The sequence below is a fragment of the Carya illinoinensis genome, chromosome 16 (assembly GCF_018687715.1).
Source record: "Carya illinoinensis cultivar Pawnee chromosome 16, C.illinoinensisPawnee_v1, whole genome shotgun sequence".
Classification (NCBI taxonomy): Eukaryota; Viridiplantae; Streptophyta; class Magnoliopsida; order Fagales; family Juglandaceae; genus Carya; species Carya illinoinensis.
Genome location: NC_056767.1, coordinates 4,320,401 through 4,339,541, shown reverse-complemented (window position 1 = coordinate 4,339,541; position 19,141 = coordinate 4,320,401). Strand labels below are relative to the sequence as shown.

Below are 19,141 nucleotides of genomic sequence, written 5' to 3'. Positions count from 1 at the left end.
ACTAGCTTCGTAAATACCTCTAAGCCATTCCTTATCAATCTTAAGCCTTGGTTCGTCCCCATTCAAAAGTGGGTATTTTACAACCCACGACCACAGTGTTTTTACACTGTTATGTTGTTTTTTCTTCGCCCTTTTCAGCTTGTTGATCCTTCGAAAATTGTTATAAAGCGCTGTAATTATTTTCTAAACTTCATTTTAAATTTAAATATATTATTACTTTTACAATAAATTGTAACTGGTTGGTTATTCCGGACTAAGTTCGAGGAGTCGAGGGTCGGATGGATTTGAGGACGGAATTGTTTGGTTATTGTTGATGTTGAGTTTTGTTAGATAAATTGTGTCTTGAAGTGTACATTACATGGTACATACATGTGCATGTGTTAAATTGAGAAAAACTAGTTTTATCTATGCAAATAGATTTTCGGATGCGTGTGTATCAGGACCCCAAGCCGGGATGGAGTATTATCTCAGTGGAGCTCCTCTGGGCATTCGGGAGTGGATAATACTAAGTGACATCCCCTGGGTTGTCGCTGGACAACGACCGGATCGTACAATACAGTAATGTTGTCGTGTCGATTCCGTGGTCCCTTGGTTGGCGGGGACTAGAGGATGGCTTGATCCAGGTACGCGCTGGATGCGGGACTGAGTATTTCTCGTTTAGATGTCACATGCATAGTCATTACCTGCGGTGTGGCATAGGAGCCAGAGTGTGCGGATGATCCCTAGGGAAGATCATGGTGTATGTATTAAATTGGAACTGGTATTGAATACTGATATAGGTCATTTTCTAGAAAAATGATGAGATTTTGTATGAGGATATTGTGATCCATTTTCTGGAAAAATGGTGGTTTTCTTGGTTTGAGCCATTATCTGGGATAATGGCAATAACTTGTTTTAAATGATATGTTTTGGACCAAAATTAAATTTTGACGTGCGTGAAAAAATGTAGATTTTTGAGACATGTGCATTTGGCATTTCTTCATACATATTATTAAATGTAATATATTTTTATCTTGTGGTGTTTAGATTATTATTTACTTGCAATACCGTCTCTGGTATTGTAGAGTTTGGATGCAGAGGACAAAGAGGCTGAGTCCGAGGAGGCGGCTTCACCAGAGGAGTGATTGAGGATCACTCGTGGCTTGTGGTTTAATTTCCTATCTTTGATTGGTATTATATTTTTGCTGGTCATTTGTAATATTATTAGTACGCTTGTTTTTAAACGAGCTTGTATTTGAATAAAATTCTGGTACTTAGTTGTAAGACTTTTTATTACCGTTACGTTATTTTTATGTACACGTGTTGCATGTACACACACTTAATACTTGGCGATGGGATGCGTGACCGTGTTATCATCATCCCGACGCCTCGATTTCTATGTATCTGTACGTGGGAGTTGGGAATATCACATCGAGAGCTTATACACCTTCAAAATTAGTCACGATTGTCTCGACTTAACTTGTTGGAATTCTCAGCTGTTAATTTGCATTTTGAAAATCATAATTTCTCATCTTACCCTCCAAACATACATAGCTAAAAAAACAAAACGAAAGATATATAATTCCTTAAGGAAGGTATACCCTTTCTACACCATTGATATGACAATTCAATTTATAAAAAATTAAATTGAAATATAATATATCAACAATAGAGAGGGTGATTTGGTGCGTTTATCGGGAAATTTTACTCCCTTTTCATGTATTATCTTTTTAACGTAATGAAGTCAAGCTTGCTTACAAAAGGAGAGAGAGAGAGTGTGCGCACGCGCTCATCATAAGTACCGACTTACAAAACAAAAATATCTTTCATAAAATCAAAAATTTAATACGAATAGTGAGTGTTAACGAACTAGGGTCCCATCATTGGGTAATAGAGAGACGATTAGGAAAGAGAGAGATGCAAGACTCTATAGGACACGTGTTACTTGTGTGGATTCTACACGCGTTATGACGATGATTGTTAAGGACATGTTTCGCATCCCACCTTGCTCTGCCGGTCACTAAGGCAAGAAAACTTGAGAGACCTAGAGTGCTAGGAAAAACATCCTATTCCTAAGTTAGTATATGCTTGAAGGGTTGTTTGAAAATAATTTTTGTCTCATTTCAACTCATATCATCTCATTTCATTCCCAAATATCATTCATATGCAAACACTTTTAAACTAATAATTACAGTTTTTCCAAACTTTCAAACAAAATATTAAAAAAAAACACACACAATTTTTTCAAATTCTAAAATAAAAATAATATTAAAAAATAATATTCTAACAATATTTTAACTTTATAATTTTTTTATTCAAATTTATTTCTCTCATTTCCTAAAATTTAATAAATACTCAGCTCAAACCATCTCACTACTATTCACAAACTATCTTACTACTATTCACAAAATTCTCATTTCATCTCATCTTATTCCCTAAACATCCCTGAGAGAGATATAAAGTTGGAGAAAATGAATCTTTCGAATTGTACTTATACTGAGGCTTTTATACTCCATTTGTTCGATGGAGCTATGTTCTCCTTATGCCTAGATTGGTTGCCTCTATGCTAGACAATGTGATATCACATTTAATGCGGTAGCCTCTGTCAGGATGTCTCGACCCATGCCAAGACTTTGTGTCTGGGTGCGGCATCTCATCACATCCTGTGGTGGGCTCTCGACCCATTCGAGCCTTTGAGTTTGGGGTTCACATCCAATCACATTTAGTGTTGCACCCTAAAGAAGAGATCTTGATTCATATTAGTGAGAAATCTAATAATCGAATCAAGTTTGACAATCAAATTATGCAAATAAAAGAAGACCTACGATCAAGCTGATCCTCTCTACAAGTCAAGAATACTTGCCTTACATGCAACAAGCTGTATTTATCATAGTTATTGCATTTGTCCATAACTTTAGGCTTACAGTGTATATAAGACAATCCATATATATGTAATTATTTAGTTGAGAAATACAAATCAATTTTGAATCTTGCAGTATCTAATCATTCGATGAGGTGTGACCCAAGACATGCCGTAGGGCCTATCTCATCTTTTCTGATGTTGGCTTGACCTTTCTTTTTGCCATATGGAGAACCTATTAACACTGGGCTCTTAACTCTGACAATCGGGCCTAGCCCAACTTAGGGGTGGGCAGCGGGGCCTCACCCCTGCTGCTACCCCACCCTGTCCCTGTGTGGCGGGCCAGATTATCTTGCCCGGCCACACGGGGATAGGGTTTCCCCCGCTTGTATATTGGGTCATGGCGGGGGCGGTATGGGGTGGTCCCCCGCCTCGCCCTGTATATATATATAATTATATAATATATATTTAAAAAAAATGCTCAGGTGACCAAAATGGCGTCGTTTTGACACCTGAGTTTTATTTATTTATTTAAGAAAGTAAACCCAAAATAGCACCGTTTTGGGTTTACTTTTGACCTAAAACTAATCCATCATCTAGTGCCCCCCCCTCCCCCCACCGTTTTGGTTTACTTTTGACCTAAAACTAAGCCATCATCTAGTGCCCTCCCCCCCGGCTGTGATCTGATCCATCATCCAGAACCCCTCACTAAAAAGCACCCCCTAACGACGTAACCCCCCCCCCCCCCCGCGGGGGCCACGTCAAACAAAATCTCTCCGGCCACCCAGTGCGCCATCGCGTTGTCGTTCCCCCCTTCGCCACTGCAGGTCCGCAGCTACCTCCTCGAGTCTCGCCAGCCGGTAAGTCTGTCTGTCTGTCTGTCTGTCTCTCTCTCTCTCTCTCTCTCTCTCTCTCTCTCTCTCTCTCTCTCTCTCTCTCTCTTTTAAATTTAAATTTTTATGGAATTAAGTGGAGGACGGGATTGTGAATTATGTGATATGGATGATTGAATGTGCATGTGAATTGGATCCGCTTGAATGTGTTTTGATTTTGTGTAAATTTATTTTTATAAAATCCTTTTGGTTTGATTTTTGTGGTTGGATTTTACTGTAAATTTAATTTAATTTTATGCCTAGATTGGTTGCCTCTATGCAGTAGCCTTTGTCAGGATGTCTCGACCCATGTCAAGACTTTGTGTCTGGATGCGGCATCTAATCACATCCTGTGGTGGGCTCTTGACCCATTCGAGCCTTTGAGTTTGGGGTTCACTTCCAATCACATTTAGTGCTACACCCTAAAGAAGAGATCTCGGTTCATATTTGTGAGAAATCTAATAATCGAATCAAGGTTGACAATCAAATTAAGCAAATAAAAGAAGACCTACAATCAAGTTGATCCTCTCTACAGGTCAAGAATACTTGCCTTACATGCAACAAGCTGTATTTATCATAGTTATTGCATTTGTCCATAACTTTAGGCTTACAGTGTATATAAGACAATCTATATATATGTAATTATTTAGTTGAGAAATACAAATCAATTTTGAATCTTGCAGTATCTAATCATTCGATGAGGTGTGACCTAAGACATGCTCCCGCAGGGCCTATCTCATTTTTTCTAATGTTGGCTTGACCTTTCTCTTTGCCATATGGAGAACCTATTAACACCGGGCTCTTAACTCTGACAATCGGGCCGAGCCCAACTTAAGGGTGGGCAGCAGGGCCCCGCCCCTACTGCTACTCCACCCTGCCCTCGTGTGGCGGGGCAGATTACCTCGCCCGGCCACATAGGGGTAGGGTTTCCCCCGCCCGTATATTGGGTCATGGCGGGGGTGGGGGCAGTATGGGGTGGTCCCCTGCCCCAGAAATACCCCGCCCCGTATATATATATATATATATATATATATATATATATATATATATATAATTATATAATATATATTTAAAAAAAACTCTTGAGTGACCAAGATGACATTGTTTTGACACCTGAGTTTTATTTATTTATTTAAGAAAGTAAACCCAAAACAACAATATTTTGGGTTTAGTTTTGACCTAAAACTAAACCATCATCTAGTGCCCCCCGGCGTGATCAGATCCATCATCCAGAACCCCCCCACCAAAAAGCACCCCCCCCCGGCCGCATCAAACAGAATCTCTTCGGCCACCCAGTGCGCCATCGCGTTGCCGTTCCCCCCGTCACCACTGCAGGTCTGCAGCTACCTCCTCGAGTCTCGCCGGCTAGTAAGTCTGTCTGTCTGTCTCTCTTTTTTTTTTTAAATTTAAATTTTTATAGAATTAAGTGGAGGACGAGATTGTGAATTGTGTTGTAGATGATTGAATGTGCATGTGAATTGGATCCGGTTGAATGTGTTTTGATTTTGTATAAATTTGTTTTTATAAAATCCTTTTAGTTTGATTTTTATGGTTGGATTTTACTATAAATTTAATTTAATTTAATTATTGAGTTCATTTTGTTATTTGAGGGTTGCCTAATTGTTTTTGCCCTATTAATTGCATTTTTAGGGGTTTGAAAATTTTTAAAGTCTTATCATGCAATATTGATCATATATGTCTCATTATCCATTGACCATTTGATCAATGATTTGTTTTTTAAAATAATAAAATTAAGAATCAACAAATAATTCTTAATTTTATGAATAATTCTATTGAAACGTATTTAATGTCACTTTAATTACAAGTTAAGCGCAAAACCATGATCGCATATAGTCTTGAAAAACTTTTCCATGAATGATAGTATGCTAGTGGACACTAAATGGGCTAGTACTGAGGTTTTGTGCATGATATATGTCAGTGGAATTTTCATGATTAACGTCATGATCCGGTCCCATTAATGGTACTGATGTGCAATTAAGTCTAAGATATAATCACAAAGACATAATGAGATGGTACTTATAATTATTATAATCTAATATGGGGATTCGTTGAACACTTTGATTAAAATTAAGAACCTTTAACCCATGTATATCAAGAAAGAATGTTCATGAATTAATTAAGCTAATTCATACCTCAAGTAGTACTACTAGCTAGCTAGCGTTGAGAGTGCTAATTTTTTACGTACATGATTATTCTTGTAAAAAGGTTCATGCAAGTTAGCAAGTAAAAACTCATGAATATTTGGAGGAAAAAAAGAGAGTAACACTGCTAATTAATTTAATCCAAAATATAAGAGCACTCCCAATGGCTCATGTATAATACGATACAAAAACTGTAAAACATTTGAAGAATTATTCTTCTATTTTATTTTCTGAAATGGAAATGGTTACTAATTACCCTATGTATATATTTTGCTTATGTATATATATTAGCTTATTATATTATTATATTAGCTTATTATACATATAAGCATAATATATAATAAAATAAACACGTTATATTTTAAAATATTTACACTAACGTGTTTATTTGGTTGGATGTTAATATTTTTCATGTTTGCTATAATTTCAGATTTATTGTTTACTTGAGTTAATGGAAATGCCGATAGATTCTAGAGCGAGCTTCCCTATTGAGGGTACCTCTGCCTCTACCCTTACCCCAATTGAGGTTACCCTTACCTCTACCCCTACCCCTTGCCCCGCCCCCAAGCCTAACAAAAAACCTACTTCCATAGTTTGGTCTCACTTCATCAAACTAGAGGGTAGTGATCTTAATAACCCTCAAGCTAAATGTAGCAATTGCGGTAAAATTTATAGATGCCACTATAGGAAACATGACACCTCGTCATTAAAGGTGCACTTAGAAGAGCAATATAAAAAAAGTCCAATTATAAAATCTTTGCAAAAGAAGAGTCAATCTAGGCTAGAAATTGGACTTAAAAAGATGGAAAATGGGAGTAGTGGGGTATTGATTTGAAGGGATACACGAAATATGATCCTGAGGAGTATAGGATACACCTAGCTTGTATGGTCATCATGGATGAGCTACATTTTCAAATTGTGGATGGGGAAGGGTTTGCATTTTGTTATTACATGGAACCAAGGTTTCAACTTCCTTCTCGTCACATGGTGGCAAATGATGTAAAAAAACATTATCGATCTGAAAAGGAGAAGTTGAGGGGTTTTTTGACGGGTCAATTTGTTTGCCTCACCACTGATTGTTGGGTATCGGTCCAAAATTTTAATTATGTCTTTGACTTGTCATTTTGTTGATGACAATTGGACATTGCATAAGAGAATTCTCAAATTTTGTCAAATTACCGATCACAAGGGTGAGACGATTGGGAGGGTCTTGGAGGCCGCTATAAAAGAGTGGGGGTTGATTAACGTTGTGACATGCACAGTTGATAATGCATCGTCTAACGATACCGTATTGGGATACCTTAAGACCTTTCTTAGAGAGGCAAATAAAATAATCTTAGGTAGTGAGTATTTGTATATGAGGTGCGTGGCACATATTCTTAATCTTATTGTCAGTGACGGTATGAAAAATCTTCATGACTCTATTGCTCGGGTCAGGACTGCTGTGAAATAGATGAGATCTTCTCATGCGAGATTGGAGAAATTCAAAATTGTTGCGCGGTCTGCGAGCATAACATCAAAGAATGGGCTTTGTACTGATTTGACTACGTGATAGAACTCAACATTTTTTATGTTGGAGGCAGCCCAAGAGTATAAGTTGGCATTTGCCTTATTGGGTGAGGAAGACATCTAATATGTAAAATATTTTGAAAATCAAGTGGGATTGAGGAAGCTATTGACTGAGGATTGGGATGTTGTATCTACTTTCGTAGATTTTTTAAGGCTTTTGTACGAGGTTACTACGATTTTATCTAGTTCTTTGTATCCTATATCCCATCATTTTTGTCAACAAATATGTAAGGTAGAAGAAGAATTATATGAGATTATTGCGAGCGGTCATACTAGATTGCGGGAGATGGCATTGTTGATGAGGGCGAAGTACGATAAGTATTGGGGAGAGATTTCGATAGGGCTAATATGTTGTTATATGTAACTGTTACCATTGACCTCCGGTTTAAAATGGATGGCATGGTATATGGATTGGATATTGCTTACAGGTAAGTATGGGTGGAGCAAATTGCATCAAGGGTTAGGTAAACTATTGATAGATTATTTGATGAGTTTACCATCTTGCGGGGTGGTAATATTATGGCACCTACCCCTATCCTCCCACCAGTTCCAGATGCCAGGGCTGAGGTAATATTACAGCACCTACCCCTATCCCCTCACCAGTTCCAGATGCGAGGGCTGAGAAAAAATGTAGAATGGACTGGGGTGATAGGATGGAAAGGAACCCATTTATGAGGAGTACTACAGAGGCTAAATCAGAGATAGATAGATACTTTGGTCTAGATCTTGAATCATATGTACGAGACTTTGATATCTTAGGTTGGTAGAAGATACATGCCCCCAAGTATCTCGTCTTTGTACAAATAGTCCGCAGTATTTTGGCCATCCCTATTAGTATCGTAGCTTTAGAGTTGGCCTTTAGCACCGGAGGATGCATATTGGATCCATTCTGAAGCTCATTAGATCCTACCACTATTGAGACTTTGATTTGCACCTCAAATTGGATCACAAGGAGTCAAATTCATGTTCCGGATGTTATTGATTATGATCATGTCAACGCCGAGGATGAGGGTGATGATGTACCTGGATCTGGTAATGTCACCTGAATTCAATTATCTTATTTTTATTTATTTATTTAAAATTAATTTGTGTTAACTTCAAATTTAATTATTGTAGTGATACCTGGGACGGTGTCTACAGCTATCTCCGCTGCAGTATGACTTCTTTTATATTACACTCTAGACCCACCATTGCTCATGGTTTGCACAATTAATCCCTTAATTTATAAGTTAAAACTTTATATTGATAATTCTAATTCGTTTTATTTTTAACTTATTATTATTGCAAGATTTATGATCTTGAATTTGTCTTCTCATATCTTAACACAATGAAGCGTCTAAGTGAACTCACCGCCACCTAAAATTGATCAAACTTCCCAATGTTATGATTTTGTTAATTTATAATTAGTTATAATGTTAATCATTAATAGTACAATTTGTAGTATTTATTATTTTTATGTCTTTTTAATTTTGTAATTGTTTATTAGTTGACACGATTTTGTAATTTCTGTCATTATAAATTTGTAATAGCTTAGTACATGTTTTAGTTACTTAGTAGTTAGTGATGGTTATTACTTAGTAATTTATAGGCTAATAGTATTAGGTTGACAGTTGAAGTTTTTGAATTTGGAATTTAGTAATTAGTATTTGTATTCCTAATTTTTTTCAATTTTTTTAATATATAAATATAATTATAGTTAAATTTTTAGTCTAAAAGAGACTTGAATTGTGTTTCTAAATCATTTTGAGTCCTAAAAAAATAGCTCAAATAATCTTAGTGGGCCAATAACTCAATTACAATAGCTGGAGGCAGACGGGAGAGGTCCAACCCTGCACCCCCATTACCAGACGGGGTACCCTGCCTCCGTCCATGCTGGGCGGGAGGTGGGGACAAAAAAATCCCCACACATGGGTGGGGGTTGGGGGTTGGGTGTGGGTGTGGGTGGCCCTGTCCTGGGGAGCGGGTAGCACCCCTAGCCCAACTAGTCGAGGGACAAATGCATCATTTTAAATAAAAAATAAAAAATAAAAAATAAAGAAAGTGCATCGTTACTTATAAATAAAAAATATTTTTTACAAAATCTTAAAATTTTATTAAGAATAGTGAGTGCCGACTAATCATCATGAGCTAGTGTCCCCATCATTGGGCAAGAGAGGGACGATTAGGAAAGAGAGAGATGCAAGATTTTGTAGACACATGTTACTCTTGTGGGCTCTACACGCGTTATGATGATGATGATCATATAACAAAGATGTTTGAAGGTTGAGACAAAAATAGATGAAGAGGAATCCAAAGCAATGCCATTTTCATTTGAAAGAAGGATATTCTCCTGTTACCCAAGACGAAGACATCGAAACAAACCTTCGATCGGCAGATCATAGCCATTGAACATCATCTGACAAGATCATTATGTGTATATATATGAAGATATGTCCATAGGTATAATGCAAAGAAAGCATGTGTTTTTATTTTTAGCGTTATGGATTCGAGTGGACCATAATAATTGAGCTTACTCTTGTTACCTAATCCTTCTTGGAGATGGAGGTATTGGAAAATTGAAAAAATTTTTAAGTCTAACTCATTTCGATAAATTAATTTAAAGAGAAAAGTTTATTCCAATCTTATAAACATGTCTAAGAGTTTGTCCATAAGTAATGTGAAATTTATTTTTCAATATTTTTTCTCTCGTGCAGATCAATATTTTTTCTTATTCTTATCTCGGGATAAGTGGTGGGTTCCCATTTGTTCCGAACCTAATTATGATATTATAAAGAAATTCATGGATCTAACTTATCTCAATAAATCGATTTAAAGAGAGATATTTACACCAACCTTATAAACAAACTCAACACCTTGTTCACAAACAATATAGGATTTATTTCTCAACAAAAACAAATTGTTGGAAAATGATTTTCACATCTTAATTTTATTATTTTTAACCCAATATATCAAATTTTTAAGATTTTTTAAAGGATACATTTGTTTAGTTTTAGAGCATGCATCCATCACGCACTCCTTTTAAGAGAAAGTAGACAAATTGAAAATCCATATGGAAAAAACAAAAATCAAATTTTTAACAGTAAAAATGTATTTAATATTACTTTATTTTTTTTAAAAAAATAATAATAAGTGATTAGTATATCAAATTACACTTTAAATTGGTCTTCACTTAAATGGTTACTAAAATGATTATGCTTTCTTGAAGTTGAATGGGAGTAGACCTGATCCACTAAGAGCCATTTTCATTGTTACGTGCAAATTTGCACATGTTTCTATGTGAAAAGGATTTCAAAGAGAGGGAGTTCATGATCCATTCCCCCTGGTTTATCTCCCCAGAAAACACAGAAAAAATTAAGAAATTGCAACCTTATCTCTCTATGTGGAAACAAAGACACCAGCACCAATGGTGCCACGCGTTAGTGGCAGAGCAGCTCATTTTTAAAAGCAAAAACCAATCATTTATATATTAATTATATCTATATGACTATATCCTCTGTCATATAATTTACGTATATATATATATATATATTGAGAAATAAAAATAAATTTATAGAAATACGTCAAATTTACTTTATATTTTAATATATATATATATATTAAATTATGTCAATTTATAAATTATTTTTATAAAATTCATCGGTAAAGTGTATATATATATATATATAATACATAAAATCAGCTACCCTTTGATATTCATGTTGGTTGATTGGCCTTTTCTGGGATAGAGCTGAATTTTTATTTTTATTTTTTTTATTTTTTTGTGTCTTCAAATCAAGTTTCATTTCTTTCATGTGGAATATATCAAGTAGAATCTTTTTGGAATACTGTTAGCTAAAAGTCAAGCTTTGTTGGAGTTGTAAAAATGGCATCATGTGTGGCCAAATGAATTCAATTACAACCGTTCATCACTTGGAATTTATTTTTAAATCTTGTATTTTTTCCACTCTTCTGTCATAAAATTAAAAACTCAATATGGCTGTTGATTTCTTGAGGTCTGTGGCATGATTAGGTCTAAAACACTGGAAGATTTGGAGTATTCATTTCACCAAAAAAATATCTTCCTCAGGTTATTATACGAATAATGATCTCATCACCAAGAAATATGCTTTTAACATTTGAATAGTATCCTCATCGCTATCATACTCAGAACAGGACCTGTACTCATCGAGATGTCCGGGGTGACACTGACACCCTTTCCGGTCCCCACTTTCCTATAAAACTGAGCTTAACTCAAAACGGCCTTCAGCAAGAACCAACAAGCACCTCTCTCTCTCTCTCTCTCTCTGCGCGCGAGGAAAATGGTGTTTTTAGAAGAGACCCTTCAAATATTGGTGGGTTTGGGATGGTTCTTCACAAGTTCTCCTTTGGCATCAGCCATCTTCACAGTGTTGGCCGTAGTAGGAGGAGCGATTGGTTACTTGTATGGGCCATACTGGGGGGTGAGAAGGGTACCTGGCCCACCGGCCATGCCATTTGTAGGGCACCTCCCCATGCTGGCTAAGTATGGCCCTGACGTCCTCTCAGTTCTTGCAAAACGATATGGTCCCATTTTCAGGTCAGTGCAGACTTTACAGTCTTCTTGTTTCAGACCAAACCTTGTCCCGTTCTGCTATTATTATAAAGCTTACATGGGTAGAAAAGTAGAAAAAATGTGATCTTTGCCGCTTAAACTTCCTAAATTTCTTCCTTCCTTTTTTAGGCTGAACATCTTTGAAAATATCATTATCTTGGATATCTTTAAAAAGGCAGTGCCATCAATCTTTATAGTTGATTTAGTTATCTTTCGAAGTGTTTATCTTTAGGTGGGATTGCTATTAAGCTTAATGATAGTTATCCGCTCTTGCTTCTATGATTGAAAACTCTAAAAATAAAGAAAATCAGTCATATCTTAGCCACCTTCAAAGAGGATGCATATCCTTTGTAACAGTGGAAACAAAAATATGGGACCAAGGGTTGTATGCTTTGGTCAAATGGGACCTGCGAATATTGGGCCTTGATACTTTGAGATTGAACTTTTAAGATAGGAAGTCATTTCAAGGGAATAAAGGGCCCAAAAACTATTGTGGATGAGGTTCTTCCATTCCTATATGCTACAGTTTGGTGGAATGCACATAGTCTATACACTTTATGACCACATTCAAGTGCTGGCTGGCCGACTTTATAGCATATCGAATAATTTTGCCTCACCACTTTTCCTTGCCATTGTTAGCTCCAGCCGATATCAATCCCTTAATTTTTTTGCCTGGTTCCAAGGACAGGAGAGTTGCCAAAAAGAAAACAGAGAGAAATAGGACATTTATCACCTAATAGCAGTATCTTTAAAACAAAAAAAAAAATGAAACATGGTCTCATAGAAGAAGACAATCTTTTCAATAACGTTTTGTTTCTTTTTTCCTCAATTAAATGTGATGTTTAGAGCAGGTTTCATATGGGTAGACAGCCACTGATAATTGTAGCAGATCCGGAACTTTGTAGAGAGGTAGGGATAAAGAAATTCAAGGATTTCCCGAACAGAAGTATACCCTCTCCTATCTCAGCCTCTCCTCTTCATCAAAAGGGACTGTTCTTCACCAGGTATTTGTTGAAATATGATAATGGCATACTCCTACTTCGTAGATGTACCTTGATCATTGGAACTGCTCATGGTGCACCAAAACATGGGAACTTAAGAAGGTGTTGTAAAACTTGGGAATTTCTCGGGCAGAATTAAATACTCAATAAATGTTGTAGCATGTATGTATCTCACATTCTAGGCCTTAGAGTTCGTATAGGAACTCTAGAGGATCTAAACCTGAGCTGCCTCTAGTTTGCCAAATTGGCGAAATGAAGAATATCTTCTTGTATTTATTTACTACAGAAATAATATATCATTTATGATACTGATGGACCTTGAACTTGATCTTGCAGGGATGCAAGATGGTCAACCATGCGAAACACAATATTATCAGTCTACCAGCCATCACACCTTTCCAGCCTGATACCCACAATGCAAGCATTTATTGAATCTGCAACTCAAAATCTTCACTCATTTAAAGAAGAAGACATCACTTTCTCAAACCTTTCCCTCAAATTGGCCACTGATGTAATCGGACAAGCAGCCTTTGGTGTTAACTTTGGCCTCTCTAAACCGCAGTCAGTCAGTGATTCAGTTAAAATTGTGGACAACCAAACTGATGATAAGGAAGTTCACGACTTCATTAATCAACACATCTACTCTACAACACAACTTAAAATGGACTTATCAGGCTCCTTTTCAATCATATTGGGTCTACTTGTTCCTATACTCCAGGAACCATTTAGGCAGATCTTGAAGAGACTACCTGGCACAATGGACTGGAAAGTTGAGCGCACTAATCAGAAACTGAGTGGCCGGCTGAATGAGATTGTGGCAAAGAGAATGAAAGATGGGGATAGAAATTCAAAGGACTTCTTGTCACTCATATTGAATGCAAGGGAGTCACAAACAGCATCAAAGAATATCTTCACCTCAGACTACATTAGTGCCGTTACTTATGAGCACCTGCTCGCTGGATCAGCCACCACATCATTCACGCTGTCTTCAGTAGTGTATTTGGTTGCTGGACATCTAGAAGTCGAGAAGAAGATGCTTGCGGAGATTGATGCATTTAGTCCACCTGATCAGATACCAAGCAGTCATGATCTTCATAACAAATTCCCTTACCTTGAACAGGCAAGGATATTATATTAAACTTTCCTTTTTGACATTTGATCAAACTTGAATTTGCTCATGCTAAGCAAAGTGCTACATTGGCGATGAAGTAGAATTGATCAATGATCCTGATTAGTCATTTAGGCCGATGTGTTTGATCTGATCACCCATGTGAGACCTATGCAACAATTGAAATTTATTTTTCTCTTGATTTTTTGAATGCAGGTCATTAAAGAGGCAATGAGGTATTACATTGTTTCTCCACTAGTTGCGAGAGAAACATCAAAAGAAGTACAGATAGGAGGGTATCTTCTTCCAAAGGTATAATTTTTGTATGCTTGAATGGTACACAACGCATGGCCTTTATGCATGCCTGAGTACTATTAGTATGTAGACTAGAACTTGTTCATCTGCCATATATCATGAAATTCATACTCTAATGACAGGGGACATGGGTCTGGCTAGCACTCGGAGTTCTCGCAAAAGATCCAAAGAACTTCCCAGAGCCAGAGAAGTTTAGACCAGAGAGGTTTGACCCAAATTGTGAAGAAGAAAAACGAAGGCATCCCTATGCTTTTATACCCTTCGGAATTGGGCCTCGATCATGCATTGGTCAGAAATTCTCCCTGCAGGAAATAAAGCTCACGCTGATTCATTTATACCGGAAATATGTATTTCGACATTCACCCAACATGGAAAAACCCCTGGATATTGAATATGGCATCGTTCTCAACTACAAGCATGGTGTAAAGCTCAGAGTCATCATGCGAAAATGAAATTTGTATAGACATGGCTAGGTAAACTTCTCTGTCATCCTTGCGGTGCACTCAATAAAGGCACTTGAGATTATCTCGGTTTCAAGAAATTGCGATAAATCGTCACGATTTTGGTTCAAACTAATTATTACCAGAAGATCTTCTAAGAAACAAAACCAATTGCCACTATTACTTGTTCTCTCTTAAACTCAAAGCCAGGGTATATAATTCAAGAGGTCTTGTTGATGACAGCGATAGCCAATTCTTCAAGGACAAGTCTAGACTCTTAATACTTCTAGTATTTTAACTGACCTCAAGGTGTTTAAATGCAATTCTCATCAAAAAGAGTGTTGGGTTTTTTGAATTTATTGATCCCTCTAGCTTTTTCGCCTCGATCAAGGAATCTCGTCCAAATAACTAATGTCTTAATGAAGCAATAAAAGAACTATTTTACAAATCCAGCACCCTTAAAATCAAACCTCAATGACTCGTAGGGGGTGTTAAAGTACGGCTCAGTTACATCAGGAACCACTTACTTGAATTCACATTCTCAAATAAAGGGGATAGGGAACAACAAGCTGTTGAGGAAACAGAGATAATCCCTCTATCCATGTAAGTATGTCACCTTAATCTCAATGAGTGCTTATCCAATCGAGTTGGAAGGTAAAGAGGCTTGGAAAAGTTGACTGAAGAAAGATCAGAACCAGATGTGCTTTTGGAATCCACGTTAGGGAAAGCTGCTGCCTTTTTGACAAACTGGAACTCATCCATGGGCTGCCTTTGAACTCTCTCAGATATATGACTACTTGGTTTCCTCTTTGCCTTGGTTGACTCAGTCAGAGTCATGTAATTAGGTTTACTGTAACTACTATCTTCAGTTCTGTCCGAAGCCAATCCAGTGTTGCCAGAAACTGGTGTTGTTGATGTGCAGATTGAAGATGACGCAGAGCTCTCATCGTAACGAAATTCAGAACTCGGGCTTGAAGATGAACGAGTAACTTGCCCAATATGAGGAGGTTTTGCGGAAATCCTGGTGGTGACATTATTCTTTCTGACTTTCACGGCACATGGTTCGGAAGATTTCGAATGTGTGCCCAAAAGGGAATCTACGCAACCCTTTGGAGGTGGAGTTGTCACAGAGGGGTCAGTTTGCGATTGTTCCATCAATCTGGTTTCCCATGGCTTGGCTGACATCCAACGTTCTAACCAACTCCATCCCCAGCTGTTCTTGTCAATCTCATTATCCTTTAGAAAGCAGGAGGAAGAATTTGTACGGGAATTTGAATTGGGGAATGATCTCCATTCCTGAAAAACAATGAACATTTTGAATTGCCTTGCTCAGTTAGAGAAAGATACTAATTTATGTACCTGGTCATCTTAATACCTTCTGACCAAGAGAGTATGCAAGTGCTCTCTCCCTTCTGATTGCACCTTTTTGCCTCAATTGTAACTTTGCTTTAACATCTTCCAATGTTCCTTTGCTATCACACCACCCTTCCTGAAATTCATGATTTCAAAATTGAGAACTAGCAGAATGACTAATTTGCACAAATAATTTAAGATGAAATAAACAGGAAATGAGCCAGGATACATAATGGTTTATGGTACCTCAGCTTGTTTGAGGAGTTCAGCCTTGGTGCGGCGCTCCTTGAGCATCTCCTGTACAGCCTGCCCCTCTATGGACATTCGGACACGATGAGCCCTAACTCGAGCCTGAACTCGAACAAGAGCCTGCATGCACCTCAGTGTCACAGCGGCTTGCTTCCTCACCTGTCTACCCCGAACTAGAGCTTGAATCCTCACCACAGCTTTCAAAGCCCTCAGAGCCCTTCTTGCCTACAATTTTTACACCACGCCCACAAAATGAAAACCATCTTCTTAGAATAAGATTTAAACGCAAGACATGCAGCAAATTATATTAACATTAAGCTAAACAGGCAAACAATCACTTATCAAACATTTGCTTAGATTTACGAAATAATGCTAACCCTCAATTCTCTTTTAAATTTCGGCTTGGGTTCTTATTGAATGATTGCGATTGTATTGCTGAACATAGGGGTGTAATCTTTGATCTTTAAATTAAATCTTGAAACTTGGTGTCCATTTCCCTACTGTGATTTGATCTCATTACTTCGCAGTAATCTAACTAAATTATAAACTTTAAAAAACATGAAGGAATAAACTTTTAGATTTGCAACAGCTGTTATTTAAATATTTCGGACCAATGGTGCTCAGCTCCCATTTTTCCCTTTTATATCAAAGCTGTGCAGATCCATTTCCAAACACCCCCCCCCCCCCTCTCTTCTCCTCTCTCTTTCTCGAAAAAAATCTCTTTCTCGAAAAAAAAAAAAAAATGAACTCTGCATCCTTATCGGGAGAAAGTTAGAATCGGAATAAGATGAAAATATCTATAAAAAAAATGCAGAGCTCATCTCATAGTGTTTAACTCGCCTTTCTATTCAAACATTCTCTCAGCAACCAAAGATAGGAGGACGGGGCGAAAAGCAGATTTAAGCATTTACCAAGAAGCCACGAAAAGCAGTCTGGATCCGGATAGCCGCCCATTCTTGCCTCACGGCCCTAAAATCCTTAGGAGGAGCACGAACTACTGTAGCCACTGCAGCCGTAAAAGCATCAGACACTGGGGGAGAATCAGACCCCTCAGAAGCTGCTCTATGGTTCCCTTTGAAACCCTTCCACGAGGACCCCAAGTCCCCAGAAGAACTCCTCCATAGCTTCCATTTCTTGCTCTTAGCCCCCATCCTCTCCTAAGTAAATAGAGAGAGAGTTTTAGCCTTTGTGCATAACAGAGAAACAGAAGCATATAAAAATAAACAAGAAGAAGATTTTACATGGTCTTCTTTCTCGGGCTTTCTGAGACCTATGAGCGACTTTACCCATTTCCCTGTAGCACCCATTAGTCTAAAAAGTCTTGCGAAGCAGAAGATGCAAGAAAACTACGTGTGATCCTTAATGAAACCGAGCTCCCAAGAGCTCAAAAGAACAAAGCTTGTTTGGAAAGAGAAGACGGAGATGGTCAGGGTTCTGCAAAAAACAAAAGAGCTCAAAGAACAAAAAAGCTTCTTACATTGGAGAGAAAAATGCCGAAATCAGAGAGAGAGAGAGAGAGAGAGTAGTGGACATGTACGTGGGTTTTGTTGTGGGCATTGAGGTTTGAATTTCAAACGGTACCAAACGGACAAACAGGGACTGATCCCGCTCGAATAGATTTATCTGCGTGGAGGAGTATGATATGACAATGATGCCCCTGGTTTAAGAATTACTCCACGAGTTACAACTTGCAGAAGACACAGGAAAAAAACCCAAAATCAGACACTTCTGGGTAGGATTGAGTAGTTGGATCTGCCCTCCATCTCTTGTGCCCTACTCAATTTATCTGTAGTTTGCATGCATGAGATCGATTATCAGAACTGGCTGGATAACGTCTATAATCAATGGGTTGAAGTGCATTCATTTAAATCACCAACACTTTTCTTTCTTTAATGACAAGTAAATGGATTTCAGTTTTCCAATATCTTTATACTTAAAATACTATAATTCGAAAAGGTCTATCTGTTGGACTTCTCTTTGTGTGAAGCTTGATCTCCTTTGTGCTGATTTGATGATTTGAACTTGCAAGAATTGGTTACCATTTTCTTTTTTTTTTTTTTTAAAGATTTTCAAAGAGACTTGGGTCATGATCGCCCCGACTTGAGCTAAAAATTTCTTGATCCATTTTAACTTTTAATCTGACCAATTAATTTTTTGTATTGTATCTTTTATTATCATCTAAGGAAAATATTTTATGATTTCGTAAACATAGACCATATAAATCTTATGTAATGTGCAATTGATTCTGATTTTTATTTTTATTTTTCTTCTCTTATCATTTCTAACAAGATCAGACATATAGACTTCATAATTTGTAATAATGCCTATGGATAACATCATTTAATGCAATAAAATTCAAGCATTGTATCTACCACTTTCTAAATTCCAAAAAATTTCAGATAAAAAAAAAAATTGTGGGGATCCTTGTCCAATCAGATGATGGTAATAATAAAATCTGGAGTGTGTTGTTGGGAATTACAACGCCTGCAAGTTTAATAAAATTCGATACAAAATAAAAGTGTAAAATCATTTGTAGTTTTTTGTTTGTTTGTTTCCTTTCCTTTTTCTTGTTCGGGAAACTAAAAAAAACGTGAGAGTTGGACAAGAAAACATATTTAAATCATGGAGTGCTTCCGTAATTTTTAAAGCTTTTCATTGTCTGT

General features: G+C 37.2%; 2 protein-coding genes across 4 annotated transcripts; one reads left to right on the top strand and one right to left on the bottom strand.

Annotated features, from left to right (window-relative positions):
- Nucleotides 1-11,533: 11,533 nt before the first annotated feature.
- Nucleotides 11,534-14,977, top strand: LOC122299272 (cytochrome P450 711A1-like). 3 transcript variants are annotated; one of them, XM_043109411.1, is made up of 5 exons: nucleotides 11,545-11,997; nucleotides 12,864-13,016; nucleotides 13,350-14,133; nucleotides 14,338-14,433; nucleotides 14,559-14,977. In XM_043109411.1, exons 1-5 carry the CDS (start codon nucleotides 11,741-11,743, stop codon nucleotides 14,886-14,888), a joined length of 1,620 nt encoding a protein of 539 aa, XP_042965345.1. In that variant the 5' UTR covers nucleotides 11,545-11,740; the 3' UTR covers nucleotides 14,889-14,977. The 3 variants fall into 3 exon arrangements, with proteins under 3 accessions (XP_042965346.1, XP_042965345.1, XP_042965347.1); XM_043109413.1 differs by having other exon boundaries at nucleotides 11,860-11,997; nucleotides 12,859-13,016; XM_043109412.1 differs by lacking the exon at nucleotides 12,864-13,016 and having other exon boundaries at nucleotides 11,534-11,997.
- Nucleotides 14,978-15,188: 211 nt separating this feature from the next.
- On the bottom strand, nucleotides 15,189-18,059 carry LOC122299274 (protein IQ-DOMAIN 6-like). Its single transcript, XM_043109414.1, has 5 exons — nucleotides 17,720-18,059; nucleotides 17,390-17,635; nucleotides 16,476-16,703; nucleotides 16,252-16,365; nucleotides 15,189-16,172 (listed from the first exon to the last, which is right to left on the bottom strand). Exons 1-5 carry the CDS (start codon nucleotides 17,783-17,785, stop codon nucleotides 15,489-15,491), a joined length of 1,338 nt encoding a protein of 445 aa, XP_042965348.1. The 5' UTR covers nucleotides 17,786-18,059; the 3' UTR covers nucleotides 15,189-15,488.
- Between the last annotated feature and the right edge of the window lie 1,082 nt (nucleotides 18,060-19,141).

Bases quoted from the DNA above. Each gene is read 5' to 3' on its own strand.
- LOC122299274 (XM_043109414.1), bottom strand. From the start codon at position 17,785: ATGGGTGCTACAGGGAAATGGGTAAAGTCGCTCATAGGTCTCAGAAAG. The intron at 16,366-16,475 runs GTACCATAAACC...CATGAATTTCAG, and splicing joins AACTCCTCAAACAAGCTGAG to GAAGGGTGGTGTGATAGCAA. The intron at 16,173-16,251 runs GTATTAAGATGA...ATTGTTTTTCAG, and splicing joins CATACTCTCTTGGTCAGAAG to GAATGGAGATCATTCCCCAA.
- LOC122299272 (XM_043109411.1), top strand. From the start codon at position 11,741: ATGGTGTTTTTAGAAGAGACCCTTCAAATATTGGTGGGTTTGGGATGG. The intron at 14,134-14,337 runs GCAAGGATATTA...TTTTGAATGCAG, and splicing joins AATTCCCTTACCTTGAACAG to GTCATTAAAGAGGCAATGAG. The intron at 14,434-14,558 runs GTATAATTTTTG...CTCTAATGACAG, and splicing joins GAGGGTATCTTCTTCCAAAG to GGGACATGGGTCTGGCTAGC.